This window comes from Lathyrus oleraceus, chromosome 3 (genome assembly GCF_024323335.1).
Source record: "Lathyrus oleraceus cultivar Zhongwan6 chromosome 3, CAAS_Psat_ZW6_1.0, whole genome shotgun sequence".
NCBI classification, from domain to species: Eukaryota; Viridiplantae; Streptophyta; class Magnoliopsida; order Fabales; family Fabaceae; genus Lathyrus; species Lathyrus oleraceus.
This window is the reverse complement of record NC_066581.1, coordinates 344,247,449-344,264,430: the sequence shown is the minus strand read 5'-3', so window position 1 is coordinate 344,264,430 and position 16,982 is coordinate 344,247,449. Positions and strand designations below refer to the sequence as shown.

Sequence of the window (16,982 nt, the reverse complement as noted above, 5' to 3'; positions counted from 1 at the left end):
TATATATATATATATATATATATATATATATATATATATATATATGGAAGCTTACCTTAATATTTAATGAATTACACTATAATCATCACCATCTTTATATTTTCTTCGTGCAATCTCAATACGACAATAGGATTATTCCTAACCATTATTAGAAATAATTGCTATTTACAAAATAAAAATAAAAATATTGGATAGATCTCTTGGCTTCTATTTTACTAGAAATATTTAGAATTGAAAACGACTAAGGATAAAAATATGAGATTTGAAAAAAGTTAAATATAATAGAAAAGAATAATCAAATATTACTAAAAAAAATTGATACCGCAACTGTTTTAAAGAGGGTAGAACTGAATTTCCGTAATATATAGTTTACTTGTATTTACTTATTAGATTATTTGTGCCTAGTGTAGTTCATTTCATACGAAATTTATGGGTCAAATCTTTTTAAGTCCTTACAGTTTTTTTGGTTTATGTGTATTCTCTGCAACTTTAACTTGGTCAAGTCAAATAAAACATTCTTTAATATTTTATGTTCACAACTTTATCTTTTCTTTGTAAGTGCCTACTTAGAAACTGGCACCCTCAAAAACTTCGTTCCCCAGATAGATAAGATCGATAGTTGAATGAGTTTTTCTAACTAAATACAAAATAATTATATTTAAATAAGTTTGTTTTATGTTTTCTTAAGAGCTTTAACATAGATTTATGCACCAAATTAGAAAAAACTCACCCCAACCAGGATTCGAGTTTGTAACCACTTCGTCTAAGGATAAAAAAAAATCCAACCCACCCACCAATGCTGCCTGCTTCCATTCCCGACGAGCTAATCTCCAAAATTCTATTGCTTCTTAGTTTGAAAAACATTGTTCAACTCAAATGCGTGAGCAAGTCATGGAACACTTTCATCTCCGATCCTATCTTTATTCAAATGCACCTTAAGAAATCATCACAAGACCCGCACCTCATTCTTACACCAGTTCCAAAATACCCTGGGAAATATCCTATGAGTAGAGTCAAATCTTTTCCTGTGTCTCGTTTACTTGAGAATCCGTCAATCACTGTTTCCGGCGACAATTTCCACAGTTCCATTGGCAGCTGCAAGATCATTGGCTCCTGCCACGGATTGCTCTGCTTGCTTTTCCATTCTCGCTTCAGGACACTGAACGATGAGTATAGGAAGTACTGGTTTTGTTTATGGAACCCTGCCACGAGGGAAATATCTAAAAATTCGGGGACTTTTAAAGACTCTAACACTCAACCAAACACTTACAAGTTCACTTTTGGTTGTGATATGTCAAGTGGAACTTACAAGGTTGTGGCCCTTAGAAAGGTTCTTGCAAAACGAGGCGAAGAGAACAAAGTTGATTGGAAAGGTCAGGTAAGAGTTTTCACTTTTGGTGATAATTGTTGGAGGAAAATTCAAAGTTGTCCTATGATTCCGGTTATTCTACTGAATATTCATATTAATCGAATCAACAATGGTGTTCATTTGAGTGGTACTGTTAACTGGTTGGCTCTTCCCAATTACATTCAACCGGCTTATGAATATGGTTGGAAGTCTATTGCTAATGCTCAGCAATTTGTGGTTGTTTCGCTTGATCTTTCGACGGAGATATACACACAGATTTTGCTACCTCGTGGTTTTGACATGGTGCCATGTTTTCAGCCAATACTTCATGTTCTTATGGACTGTCTTTGCTTTTCGCATGATTTCAAGGGAATCGAATTTGTTATATGGAAAATGAAGGATTTTGGAGTACAAGAATCTTGGACTCAGTTGTTTAGAATTGAGTACTTGAAAATCTATCATGACTTGAATTTCTACAAATTGCCATTGCATCTTTCTAAGAATGGAGATACATTGGTATTGGCAAATTGCGAAGATGATCGAGCAGTTATCTATAATCGGAGAGATAAGGGAGTAGAGAGAATTACAGTTTCTAACAAATTGTGTTGGTTTTCTACCATAGATTATGTTGAAAGCTTGATTTCAACTTGTTGGATGTAAGTTCTCTTCCACTGTTTACTTATGGATATGGCTGCACTTTTAGCCATTATCATTATGTGTTAGTTTTTCTTTTGTGCTTTTATAGTGTTACTTCTAGTCTAATGCATATTTTTTTGAATTATAGATCTGGAACTTCGACTCCGAACACATCCTCTATACATGAAAATATGGTAGGAAAGTCTGTCCTATTTCTGACAAACAAAGAGGATGAAGTAAGAGAGAGTGATTCTAATGATGAGGATTGAGGACAGACTAAGTGACATCGATTCCGAAGATGATGGATGAGTTATTTTGTTAGAATAAGATTCTATAGTATGATCAAAGTGTATGAAATAGGAGGACATAACAATCTTCCTTTTGCAATCTTCATTATTGTTCATATATTTAGTTGTTAACAAATGTATTTGAAAATATTAAGACTACAATACTGAATTCTTCTAGAAACTTTCAAGAATCTGCGAAAAATCTGTTAACTAACAGGTAATTAACATTTAGGTAAATCAGCAGGTGGTGGAGGAAGAGAAGTTGAAGGTGTTGGTCCATTCTCAACTATGAAAGCCGTCACTAGTCCCCAAAGGTTATGATCATCCACATGACAATGCAAAAACCATACCCCTGCAACAACAAAAACAATGAAAAACACTAAATTATCTTACAAAAATCACAACCAAAAACAAAATACGACTAAAATTAGCGACAGTTTTCGAATACTAAACTATGTTACATACTTATACATACCTGGATTGTTTGTTCGGAATCGAATAGCAGCCCATCCTCCCACTGGCACAGCAACCGTGTTGTGAATTAAAGGATTCACTAAATTATACTTTAATTTATCTCTTTTCGGATCGAAACTCCCGAACCCTTGAGCCAAAACATGAAAATTCATACCATGAAGATGCATGGGATGACTTTGCGCGTTCAAAATAGCTGTATTTTGAAACACAATCTCAACCGTTGAGTTGAACTTGAATTTCTTCACCTTGGTCGATTTTGGCGCAAATGTAACATTAGCATCAAAAAATATTTTCGGGTTTGTGAAGTCAAAAGTTTTTGGAGGGTTATTAGGGAAATCAGTAGTGTACAAACCACTCACATTGTAAAAATATGCCTCCATTATAGAAAACCCTTTTCCAACAGGAAGCAAAAAGGACTCATTGTTCATGCTAGCTGAGAATTTTTGTCCAAGTGGACCTGTGCATTTGGCATTTTTAGGACAAGGTTGTAAAGCCATGTTAATTGTGATATACATGTGCTCATCCACCTCAAGTGGAACAGGTACCCAATGTGGAGCCTTCACAAGACTAGTTATGTTGCTGAAGAATTTGTGAGCTATTGGTGTATTGTTGTGGAGTGGCAATGCTGGCATCAAAGGCTTAAGTTGGGAACTTTTTGATTTTTTGTAACCGTCGTAAACAACAATGCCTCGAGTTGTTGTATTGTCAAAGAGGGGTGCTGGTTCGCCAAGAACATAAGGAGATGCAGCCATGAAGTATGGACCTTTGTGTTGGTCGGCTGTGAAAAGCACATCGGCGGTTTGGCCGGCCGCGAGGACGATTATGTCGGTGATATAAGGCTCAGTATATGCAGCATCCAGGGCTACAACTGTGAAGTTGTGATTTGCTATCTTGAAGAAAAGATTGTTATTGAGTGCAGCATTGACCATTCGGAACAAGTAGGTCTTCCCTTGCTTCACTCTCAAGTTATATACATCTAAAATATACATGTCCACAATACATACACATGAATTAGAATACATTTTTTTTCTTCTAAAATACTATTAGTTAGTCATGAATTTGATGCGTGAATTTAAATATAGGGATTGGATTTAACTCATCTTATAAAACAGACTTATAAGTTAAAGTTGTCGATAAAAGATGCCTACATTTATAATTATAAATATATGTTAAGACTACATGTTGTCTGAGTTAGGACTTGAAACATTTCGTGTTATGCCATATTATATTTTAATATATTGCTAAATGTTTGGCTAAATAATAGAAGGCAACAATAGCAACATACCATTTTTTGAACAATTGAAGAGATCACCAGGAAAACCATTGATAGTGAAAGCATCAGACGATATTTTATCGCCAGTTTCAAGTTCTTTTCTGACAATATCCTCAACATTTCCATCATACCAATCCCCTATGTCAAAATAGTAAAAAACAAAACTTATTAAAGTTATTCTCATGTAAGATAATTGAAGTTGAAGAGAACAAAATCAACAAAAATCAAATACCTAATATTATTGGCACTTCCTTGTAAGGTTTAGGAAATGGAAATCGACCCGAACGAGGTTGAATGATAAAAGCACCATGCACTGTTGCGCGTAGAGCTGATGCATGAGCATGCCACCACACTGTTCCTTCTTGTTGTGTCACTTTGAATTTGTATGTATACTTATTTTCAGGACGAATTGAACATTGTGTTATATATTCAGGACCATCTGCCCATGCACTCAACAGCTGGAATACTCCATGCCTTTACATATAGTTCAAAAATTCATTAAAAAAATTGACATTAAACTCAATTTTAGCCGCAAAGTGTTGTAAAGTTGATGAAAGGTTTGAAAAATGTAACATTATGACATAAATTAATGTTGTTCAAGTTGCTTACCAATGAATTGTTATATTGTAGGGTGAATTGTTGATAACGTGAACAATGACAGAGTCACCTTCTCTTACCTCCATATTTGGGCCAGGGTAAAGGCCATTAACGGTCACAATAACTTGCTCATGGCACAGTCGTTTGATAGTCTTGTTTTGAATCTGCAACTCGTTAACATTAAGCAATAAATTACAAACTCAAATTATGGTCATGCTAAACAGAACTGTTGTAAGAGTATAGTCACTTCACTTAGACCAAATTCAGTTATTATATATATTTTTCAACATTAAGCAAATAAAAATTTCCAGCATTAAGCAAATTAAAGGATTACCGTGAAAGTACGTTCCACTATAGCAGCTGAAACCATCGAAGAAAAACTTAGAGCAAGAGCCCATGTTAGCCACAACATCAAAATCTTCATGTTGAAGTGACTAACCTTGAACAAAAGAGAAGATAGAAAACAAATGCTTTTATCTCAAGTTAACTGAATGATGACACTTTACATAGTTGTGAGAAAGTGAACTTATATGTTCTCCAAAAGCAATACTATGAGTCCTATTTATTGAGTTGATTCAGTAATGCTCCCTGTTTCCATAATCACTTTCATTTTACTTATTCAATATTGCTGCTATAAAATAATACAAATTTTTTGTTGAATTTGTTATATTTATTTTATACTTTATGCTTACACGAAAATTTTGTCTATCAGATAGGTTTTAAGTTTTTGAAGGTTCAATATAAATTAAACACGCTTGAATTATAATAAAATAATTTTAAATTTTTGGAGATCCAATATAAATTTGACACACTTCGATTTGATAAAATAATGATAAGTTCTATTTAATAGTGGCAAATTCATATAATTTAATCATGACCAATTTTAAATATGCAATAAGATATAACATAATCTCAATGACGGCTATGTAATTACAAGACAAGACGCCTTCCAATAAAACAACAATAATAAACCAAAACCTTATTAGTATTGTAAGCATGGCAGTCATTTTTGACTGAGAATACGTAATGTTTGTGTTTCTTTCATATTATTTTTGGCCTATTACTAGAAAAGTAAACCCATGTCTGTCTATCTTGGACTTTGGTGATATTAATGATCATAAACTAATTCAAATCGGATTTGATAAGCAGATAGAAAAAGATATTAGAATATTAAAAAATTGTAATAATTAAGTATTTCAATAATACTATTCAATTTGAACGTATTATTATATATGATTTGGTAATGGTGTTTATCCTTTTTTTTGTTGACTAAAGAAATGGTATAGATGTTAGAGAGGAAAATTTAATTTTTAATTCTTTTTCACATATAATATGTTCGATAGTAAAATAGACACTAAATATGGTAGGTAACTAGACGTCAGCAATTGAAAAAAAAATGTTTGACAAGCTTTGAGTTGTTAAATTGTTTGGTGACAAAATTATTAACTCATGACGAAAAGAGAATCTGTTTTGAAGCGTGGATTAAAATCTTAAAGTGATGAAAAAATTGTATGAATTAAAAATTAGTTTAGAAATCGACGGAGACCGCAATAGAGCCGGCACATAGGGTTTGGCCACCGACAAGCATTGGTGGTCGGTGGGTGGCGATTCAATTTTGTTGGGTGTCAGATTCGATCCAGACAGTTTTCATGTATTGGACTTGGTTGCTACGGATTGTGGATTAATTTGTTAATGAAATGTATTTTTTACTAGTTAAGTATCCATTGGATTTTAGCATTATACAACCTTTAGAACTTAGAACCGAAGACATATATAAGGGTTTATGAATCTAAGTGGTAATTTTAGAGAGATAATGATAAATTTTTAAAAGTGTGTTCTTAAAATTTGTGAAATCCTTACCGATATTTAAGGGGGATTGAAAAATACTTCTAAATTATAAATTCTTTGGGCTTCTATGATTTATATATTGAGAGAGTTTGAGAGATTTGGAAATACTTAAGTAAAAAATATGATTTGTTTTTAGGAACTTTGGTGACTATTTTTCTATAAATCATTTGTAATAGTTTGTAACAACTTTTAGAAGAATATTAAATCAGACATCTACTCTCTCCTTTAGAGTAGATTGTTTGATTAAACTGGATAAACAAGTTATTATGTTTCTTGTCTTTTTATCTTCTTTTGTCAAGTTAAATTGATGTTTTATTGTATATAGAACTTTTTTTATTGCCGTTTATTTTAGTTATCATTATTCTTTGTTCTCACACATCAAATTTTTTAATATTATTGAATCTTTCAATTTCACAACAACGTGACTAAAAAAAAGATGGTGAATAGACATAGTTGACAATAAATTAGAAAGGAAGCAATTGAAAGGTTATACGAATGCTAACAAAAAGATTTAGATCAAAATAATTGTTACATACCAAATTATGTACGTTAGAATGTGATGGAATGACTTAGTTATTCTAATATAAATGCTTTAATATAGGCTTCAATACAAGAGAGAGAGTTGCAAAGCAAGTAACTCTTCAAAGAATGCTAACTAACTTGTGAGTTGCAATACAGTTACATATCACAACCTAACTAACTTAATAAAGCCTAATAAACGCTCCCTTTAATATTAAGTTACAAAGAATTCAGATTAAGTAAACAAGCAAATCATTACAAAATATATAATTAATCTCTTCTAATTTAGTAATTAATCTCTTCTAATTCAGATACTCTAAGCTTTAATATTAAATTACAAAACAAATCCAACTTCAAAGGGTTTTTATAACATCAAAAATTTGATCTTCTAAGCTACAATGAAATAGCTCCATCACCCAGTCTCTTGTGAGATCCCTTAGAAAATGGAATCTAACATCATTATATTTGCATTATAGGATTCTTTGAAGACTTTGTGATGGAACTGTTATCACACAATATTATTGTGCCATGTTGTAGAGCTTTCCCAAGTTAATGAATTATTGTCCTAATTTAAATGCCTTAGCAAACACATAATGTTGTTGCCACAAACTTTGCTTCAGTGGTGGATAATGTAATTACAGGTTGCTTTCTTGATGGTCATAAAATATATCTTGAGCCAAGCATAAACACAACCATATGTGTTTTTCTGTCCTGAATGTCTCTTCCATAATCATAATTAGACCACCCTTGAAGTTCTTTTGTATAGGACACCAAGACTCAAAGTCCCTCTCAAGTGCCTGAGAATTCTCCTTGTTGTAGTCAAATGAGTTTCTGTTGGCCTCTCCATGTTTCTAGCTATAAGGCACACCGAGTATGCTAAGTTAGGTCAGGTGACTAGAAAATACATCAACTACACCACCATTTTCTTTTAATTGGTGGCATAAAATATTTTCCATGCTCATCTTTTATTAACTTAGAACATAGAAAATATAGGACCGTAAGTTTTATTGCAATGATCCATGTCAAATCTTACTAGAACTTCTTTGGCATATTTTTATTGATGTATGTATATTCTAGGTTCACATTTCTTCACCCCAACTCCTAATAAGTACCTCATTTTTCCAAGACATGTCTTAGCAAAATTTCTCTTCATTAATTCTTTGAAACATTATAACATATATTCATCATTACTAGTGTAAATCAAATCATCAACATACAAGCAAGAGATTAAAATCCAATCACCAATCTACTTTTCAAACAAATAAGTTCATGAGGACATTCTTCAATTTCTTTATAGAAGCAGGATTCAATCTTGTTATACCAAGCCCTTGGTATAACCTTTCTCCATTTCTAGACCTTATCTTTTCCTCCTTTCTCATATCCTAGAAGGTAATCAACATAAACATTTTCAACCAATTCACCATGTACGAAAGAACTTTTCACATCAAGTTAGTAAGCCTTCTAGTTTTTGCATGAAGAAAGAGCTAAGACAACCCTTATAGTGTCCCATCCTGCAACGTGGGCAAGAAGATTGTTACAAAATGGATTTACAAGACAAAATTCAATGAGAAATAGATTACATTTTGGGAAAATGCATAATGGAATTGCGAAGATGTTATTGAAGCCAAGATAAGGGGCATGTAACATATGATTGTTCAAATCTGAAGATTTATCGAGTACAAGGTGAAGTAGAAAGAAAGTTATACCTTAGTGTCGGGAAGGCATGTGATAGTAGCATCTTAGTCACAAGTATGTATGCTTGATTATATTATGTTGTTATAGTTGTGATAGTTATGGAGTATCACACTCCTTTGAGTATCTTAGTCACAAGTATGTATGCTTGATTACTATTGTGCTATGGAATTGGTTATGCGGGTTGTTTGTTTGAATTGCACATGTTTGGTTTTTGTTTGAAAAAATTATTCAGATTATTTGATTATTTTTCAATAAAGTGTCATCGAGAGCTCTGGTTGGCTTGTTTCTGCATTTTAAATGGAGAAAAATAAAGAGCCCAATATGATTAAGCTCAAATCTACTAATTATACACCTAGAAGACTCTCATGGAAGATATATTATACAACAAAGATTTGTATGATCCTATTAAGGAGGTAAAATGTAAACCAATTGATAAGTTTGATGCCGAATGGAAGAAGATAAATTAGGAGGTAGTTGCTATAATCAAACAATGGTTGGACTTAAGTGTATATCCACATGTTGAAGTTGAAATTGATGCGCAGGAAATGTGGAATAAATTATAAGAGTTATATGAGCGCAAGAACATGCAAAATAAAACATGTTTAATCAAGAAGCTAGTTAATATGAAATACAAGGATGGTGATTCAATGGCAGAGCATATGATTTTGTTTCAGAATACCGTGAATTAGTTGGAGGCTATCGATATTAAGTTGGATGATGAGTTGCAAGCCTTATTATTGCTTAGTTCCTTTCTTGATAAATTGTAAGTTCTTGTTGTGACACTTACTAATTTATCTCCGAATGCGAAATTGGTAATGTCAACAGCTAAAGATGGCATGCATAATTAATGAAGAAGTTAGAAGAAAGGAACGTGGTTTAATTATGGTAAGCAACGTAGAGTTTACTCTAATAGCAATGGTCTTCATAGGAGGAAAAATATTCTAGATTTAGTTCACACTAATGTTTTCATGATGGGTAGTAAATATCTAGGTGGTACATCATATTTTGTTACTTTTATTGAAGAACACTCTAGAAAAGTGTGAGATTTTGTTTTGAAATCTAAAGACCATGTACTTAGTGTTTTCAAGCACTTTTATGCAAGTGTTGAAAGAGAAAAAGGAAGAAAGCTGAAATGTGTCAGAGCCGATAATGGTGGTGAACATAGAGCTCCATTTGAAGAGTGTTGTAAAGAGCATGGTGTCGAGCTTGAAAGTATTTTTCCAAATATTCCTCAACATAATGAAGTTCCAGAGAGAATGAATTGTATGATTAATGACATAATCAGGTGTATGCTCTCTCATGCAAAGTCATCAAAAGCTTTTTAAGGTAAAAGATTGACAACTGCAGTGGATTTAATTAATCTTTCTCCTTCTGTTCCACTTGATGGTGATGTTCCAAAGAGAGTATCGATGGGAAATATATTTGTTATGGTTAATTGAGAGTGTTTGGTTGCAGGGCCTTTGTTCACATTCTAAGAAATGAGAGATCCAAGCTTGATAAAAGATCTAAAAAATGTGTGTTTGTATGTTATTGTCATGAAAAGTTTGGTTATAGATTGTGGGATCCAGTTGACAAGAAAATTATCATAAGTCGTGATGCGATATTTCTTGAAGACCAAACTATTGAAGATTTTGATAAAACAGAAAAGGCAAAATCCGATGGTAGAAGTTACATTGATTTTATGTATAAACCTTCTAGTGGAAAATTTGATTATGAGAAATATATGCATGTAGACAATGACCATGTAACCAATGACCACGAACCTTATCATGATGAGTAAGTTGAAGAGGTCCCCCCTGACCCACCAGCTGAACCTGAGTTGAGAAGATATACTAGAGAGCGTCAAGTTTCTCAAAGATATCCTTCACACGTATATGTGATGATCACTAGTAATGAAGATCCAGAATACTACCAAGAGACCATTTCAAATGCTTATAAATAAAAGTGGATGAAGGCATGGAAGAAGAGATAAATTCCTTGCATGAGAATCATACATTTGAGTTAGTGAATTTGCCAATGGGTAGAAAAGCACTCAAGAATAAATGAGTATACAAGATAAAGTCTGAAGAGAGTAAATACCAACTGAGATACAAAGCAAAATCGGTTGTGAAAGTTTTGATCAGAGAAAAGGTATTGACTTTGAAGAATTTTTATCACCTGTAGTGAAGATGACATCTATTCGAGTTGTATTGGGATTAACAACTAGCTTGAATCTAGAGGTTGAATATCTTGATCTAAATACTTCTTTCCTTCATGGTAATTTAGAGGAAGATATCTACACTGAGGAAACTGAAGGCTTTGAAATCAAAGTTAAAGAAGAGTTTGTTTTTAGATTGAAGAAAAGTTTGTATGGTCTCAAGCAAGCTCTGCGACAATTGTACAAAATGAATGATTCTTTCATAGAAATAAATGGTTACGATAAAACTATTGTTGATCATTATGTGTTTGTGAAGAAATTATATAATGGTGATTTTATTATTCTCTTATTATATGTTGAGGACATGTTGATTGTTGATCATGACACTAAGAAAATTCAAACCTTAAAGAAAGAGTTAAGCAAGTCCTTTGCAATGAAGGACTTGGGTCTTGCACAACAAATCCTTGGCGTGAGAATTTGTCGTGATAGGAAGAAAAGTAAATCATGGTTGTATCAACATAATTACATTGAGAAGGTGTTTGAGAGGTTTAACATGAACAATTCAAAACTCGTGAGTACTCAACTTGCTAGTCATTTCAAATTGAATTATGTGCAATATCCTACAAGTGAAGAAGAAAAAGAAGACATGGATAATGTTCCTTATGCATCTACAGTCGGTAGTTTGATGTATGTTATGGTATGCACAAAACCTGATATTGCTCATGTTGGTGTTGTTAGTCGATTTATCTCTAATCCTAGTAAAGATATTTGGCAAGCAGTGAAGTGGATTCTCATATATCTTAGTGGTACTTCCATAGTGTGATTATGCTTTGAGAGCGGTGGTCCAGTGTTAGATGGATACACATATATAGATATGGCAAGGGATATTGATTCCAGAAAATCTACTTCTAGAAACATGATGACTTTTGTAGGGGGCGGTGTCTTGGAAATCAAGATTATAAAAGTTGCAGAGGCTGAGTATATTGCAGCAACTGATGTGTGTAAATAACTTTTGTGGATGAAGAAATTCCTACAAGAGTTAGGTGTTGATCAAGAGAAGTTTGTGTTGTTCTATGACAGTCAGAGCGTAATTCATCTTGATAAAAAATCGACGTTTCATTCCATATCAAAGCACATTGAGGTGTAGTATTGAATCTAGCTGAAATATGTCCACCGAACGCATCGCAAGGTCGAAGGTACAATAGAGTCGCCATCATAATTTATTTATCCCAAAAGAGGGAAGGGAAAACATCGAGAAAACCCAAAAGGAAAAAGAAATAGAGAAATAGGTAAGGGAATCGGTTATGCAAGGGTAAAGTATTAGCACCCTTCACATCCACGGTACTTCATGTGAACCATTTTGAATTATCTTGCTTGGATGGGTGTTGCTATCTTCATGTACCTGCAAAACAGAGAAGGGTTAGAAAAAAGGTGCTCTAGGAGGATTGTGATCCTCATGCCTACGCATTCTCATGGTGCAATGAGAAAGTCAGAGCCTCGTAGTTCGGAGAACAAAGACTGAAAAAAGGGAAAAAGAGGAAGAATGGTGGAGAAGGATGCTCGCCAAGGACTCGTATCCTCATGCCTACACATCCTCATAGTGCATTAAGGAAGTCATAACTCTATAGTTCGGAGGATAAAGGATGAAAGAAAAGATAAATGATTAGGGGTGGTGTTTAAACCAAAAGAAAAGGGTAGTGGGTTAACAATAAAGGTGTGTCCCAAAAGAAAAGGAATTACAATGGTGTTTAAACCAACAAAAAGGAAACATGTCAAAGCCGGAGACTCACATGAAAAAGGGTTTTACCAAAGCACTGGGTCTAACATGGTAAGAAATGAAAACAAGAATTTGTCAAAGTCGGAGACTCACATGACAAGGGTCTTACCAAAGCACTAGGTCTAACATGGTAAGGGAAAGAAGTTTAAACCAAGAAAAGGGAATAACCATGAAGGTGTCAACCCATGGAATAACCATGAAGGTGTCAACCTTAAAAAGGAAATTGCAAGTTTAAACCAAAAGGAGGGAATAACCATGAAATTGTCAACCTAGGGAATAACCATGAATGTGTCAACCCTAAAAAGGAAAAGAGTGGGAATAACCATAAATATGTCAACCTAGGGAATAACCATGAAAGTGTCAATAAAAGAAGGAGATTGCATTGGTGTTTAAACCAAAAGGATCTGAAGAGAGGAGCCACAAGGTAAGGTACAAACATGACAATGAATTAACTAGAATTTCACTAAAGTCTATGAATATAGGAAAAATACTATGAGCAACTGGGTCATTCATCCCATACTCAGAGATATTCTAGATAAGTGTATGGAAGATCCCCTATCATCATTCTCTATCACTTAAGGCTCAAGGCATGCAAAACTATTCAATGTCTGACAAGTTGTTAAAGCAGGTTCCCAAAGATGCTTGCGAGGATGAGTCTGATGAATGACTGCTAATGAAAGTTGTAGTCCACTGAGGGCCTTGAATTTGTTGAGAGGCTGATGCTCCAAAGTAATAGAGGCAATTCTTATCAAGTAATCAAGGGACTTATGGTCATTTGACAAAGACAAATAGGAAGTGTAACAAATGAAGGGATCTAGTTGATCAAAAGTGAATCTGGCCAAGCCAAATCAAAGGGAGTAGGATTGATGAACAAACAAATATGTATGATTATACAAAACTAACATAGGGTCTCATTGTTAGGTTTCCCAAGAGAAAGTCATGTGGGTGCAAAGTGTATTATCCTATATCTCCTTGTTAGGTAACACAAGAGAAATCCATGTGTGTGTAAGAGTGTGCTAAATCTAAGCAGATGAATGCAAGAAGAAAGATTCATAAAGCAAATGAAACAACACACAAACCCAAAGGTTCAATCAAGAACCAAAAGCAAGTTAAAGTGCCCATAAGGTATTAGGGCCAAGGTCGCTCCAAGTCAAGCAAAGGGCATGAATCCTAAGTCAAAGTACAAAGTACAAAGTACAAAAAGGTCTTCACTATTCCAGATCAAGCATATGATTAAGATGAGGTCCAAGTTACTTTATCATGTTTTGATTCGCTAAGGTCAACAAGCAAGGAATCAAACAAGATAAGAGCAACATATGAATATAAAAAGATGAATATAGTATGAAGTGATATGATGATAATGAGACATGAAATTAAAGTGCATTAAGTAAATGACATAAACTTAAATGACTTGAATTAAGTGACAATAATGTAAATAATAAGAATTAATGTTAGGAGTTAATGGTTAGTCAAGTGTGTCTGGACAATTTAGCGCTATGTTAAGCAATTGTAAGTAGGCTTATGCAGAAGCCATACCTATCTGAGGCTGGTTAATAACGATGTATGTGTCAGACAAGTTACACAAAGTTAATCTCAAGCAACATGTCACACGATTATCAAAGTAAAAGAACGAAAGGGAGAATCAATTCAATTACATAGGGATCATTCTATCATCAAATCAAAGGACTCAAAATATGGCGCATCGAGGGTTAGCCTATCATTGATGCAAAGTATCGAAGATGATTCATAATCATCTATCAACAGTTTTGGATCAAAGAAGGTTGATCAACCTTAAGTCCATCTATCAATGATTTGAGATGAGGAAGAAATCATCAACCAAGTAACCAAGTCAACTCAAAACAACAAGAGATCAACAAAAATAAAAAATAAAATGAGTTAAAAATGATTTAATATTGATTAAATAAAGAAAATAAAAGGAAAAATCTCAAAGAGGGTTCAAAGCATAAAATAAAAGTCTAATAATAATATGGAAGGTAAACAAAAATATGAGAAGTTTGACCTCAAAAATCGGGGTCAAGAATATTTTTAAATGATTAAAATAAAAATGCAAAAAGAAAGTTAAATGAAAAACAAGACAAAATATGAAATAAATGAAAAAATAATTTTTAAAATATGCAAAAAAATGGTATGTGATAGAAAATATTTTTATGGAACTATGGAAAAAAATGGATTAAAATATATTAAAGGAGTTATTTAAAATTAATTTTAAAAGAAAAAGGAGTTAAATGAAATATAAAGAAAAAGAAAATAGTTCAAATGCAACAGTTATGGGAGGTGTCACATGATGATTGACTGGGATATTTGAAATTGGCTCCAAAGCACGCACGCAGCTTCATTTTTAACCTCAAGATTTCGATTTTGCAACTTCATGAACTTGTGTTTTTAACATGAACCAAGCACGAATTCAGTTGTTAAACACTTCATTGTTCATGTCTCCCTGCACCATAGCAATTGATTTTCTCTGAGCAGGGAGAATTTACCCAAAACTCTAAGAACCCTAGTTTTTTAAAGTAAAATTAAATGGTAAATATTGAAAATAAATGCCAAGTAGGTTGGGGCTTTTGATCAGTGGAACAAGGCGAAGAGTGTGGTAGCTTGTTTGCTCAAGGCTGTAACTCGTATCTAACTATTCAAATGAAGCTTCAGAAGTCAACAATGGTGGATCTGGAAGCTAAGTTTAAGAAGGATTCATACCAAAGCAAAGCTTCAAACACCTTCAGAGGATGCCGATGAAGTATTATGGGCAAAGAAATAGAAGGAAAAGAGTTTGAATCAAAAAGTAGTTTTACTGGTTATTTGAGGTATCGGGCTTCAATGATGGCAAGGTTTCTTTGGCTTTCAAAGCTTATAAATGAAGAAAAAATCTTCCTCTATTTATAGGGAATGTGTTGGGAATCAAATATGTGTGAATTGGGTCTGAATTCGTATAAATTAACTTGGAAATTTTTTGATCCCGATCGTGTGAAAATTTAGTGCCAAACTCGTGATTTTAAAGCTTCTAAAGTCGTTTCAAGTTATCTTCAAATGTGTTTGGTCATGGGTAATTGGTTTGCACGCGTTAGAAGTAGTCCCAAGTTGATTTGTGCATGATTCAACATTATAAGCCACAGACTAAAACATAATTCAGGTCACCATGTTCAAGCTTAGGCCAAATTCAATCCACTTTTGTGTTTTCAGATTTTCTTTGAGCAAAATGATCACTTTATGGAGTAGAACAATATGCAAAAAGAATTCATCCAAAATGAGCTTTGAGGTGAAAGTTGTAGGCTTGTGAAGTTGAGGTCGTGACCTGTGTGAAAGCGGTAAAGCAACAAGTAAAACTAAGTATTTTGTTTTATCGTCTCCACAGGGATTGGTGTGACATCAAATTTCGTTCAACGGTCTCTACGTTTCTAAGCTTGTGGTTTGAAAGAGTTTGAAAGTAAAAAGATGCAGAAAGTAAAACATATGCACAAGTAGTTAAAGTAACGAAGAGAACTCGTCAGGAATGAATTTCATCCACCTATATAATATGAAAATCTACCAATCATATGTACACAACCTAAAGTACTTATCAATATCATCATGTATCGCTCACATCAGTGTCCATGTCTGCAACACTAACGGGAGTTCTACCGTATTATCTAATCGACAATCTCTAAGCATATCAAATAATACGGAGCATTAAGATTCGATACTCACGCGAATGTGAAACCTAAATCTATGTCTATAGTTTAACGTCTAACAAATGATTATCCTAGATCTAGATTCGAAGAGTATTTCTCAATAACAGTTCAAATCAATAGATAAACAAGTAAACAAGGATAACATCGATATAAATTCATAAAATAGATCATATACAATGTCGTGATCAATAAATATACATAATATAAAAGTGAAATTACATACAAACCCAACAAGAGAGGTACGAAGAGAAGATTGAAGATGAACAAGAATCTCTCCAAGTGTCAAGTAGATTGATGAAAATCCCACTCCGAATCTTCAAGATTGCAACCCCTAATGTTGTTTCTAAGCTAATCTCCATAAAAAATGGTACTGATAAAATTGGGGTTAAAAGTTCCCAAAACTATACCCTAAAATTCTATGTACAAATGAATAAATAGGGACTGAATAAGTGGAATCGCGCAAAGCCCGTGAGAGCTCGCTTAGCGTGACCACGATAAAAAAATAGAAAACCGCCATAACTTGTGCTAGGACCACACTTATCTCGCTTTTAGCCCAAGCACGCTAAGCGCGCTCAAAGCATGCTCCTACCCGAAAGGTGCAATTTCCCCCTGCCTTTTGTTTCTAAGCGCACTAGGACCGCGCTTAGCCCTAGCAGAAACTTGATTTCCTTCCCAAAATGCATCATGAAGCTTTTTCTTTTTTCT

At 33.6% G+C, this 16,982-nt stretch overlaps 2 protein-coding genes across 2 annotated transcripts; one reads left to right on the top strand and one right to left on the bottom strand.

Annotated features, from left to right (window-relative positions):
* Positions 1–647: 647 nt before the first annotated feature.
* LOC127127561 (F-box/kelch-repeat protein At3g23880) lies at positions 648–2,280 on the top strand. Its single transcript, XM_051056770.1, has 2 exons — positions 648–2,004; positions 2,133–2,280. Exons 1-2 carry the CDS (start codon positions 797–799, stop codon positions 2,251–2,253), a joined length of 1,329 nt encoding a protein of 442 aa, XP_050912727.1. The 5' UTR covers positions 648–796; the 3' UTR covers positions 2,254–2,280.
* A 54-nt stretch (positions 2,281–2,334) lies between these two features.
* On the bottom strand, positions 2,335–5,485 carry LOC127127560 (laccase-7). Its single transcript, XM_051056769.1, has 6 exons — positions 4,950–5,485; positions 4,628–4,779; positions 4,251–4,492; positions 4,031–4,156; positions 2,747–3,721; positions 2,335–2,623 (listed from the first exon to the last, which is right to left on the bottom strand). The coding sequence occupies exons 1-6, from the start codon at positions 5,037–5,039 to the stop codon at positions 2,493–2,495; spliced, it is 1,716 nt and encodes a 571-aa protein (XP_050912726.1). The 5' UTR covers positions 5,040–5,485; the 3' UTR covers positions 2,335–2,492.
* Between the last annotated feature and the right edge of the window lie 11,497 nt (positions 5,486–16,982).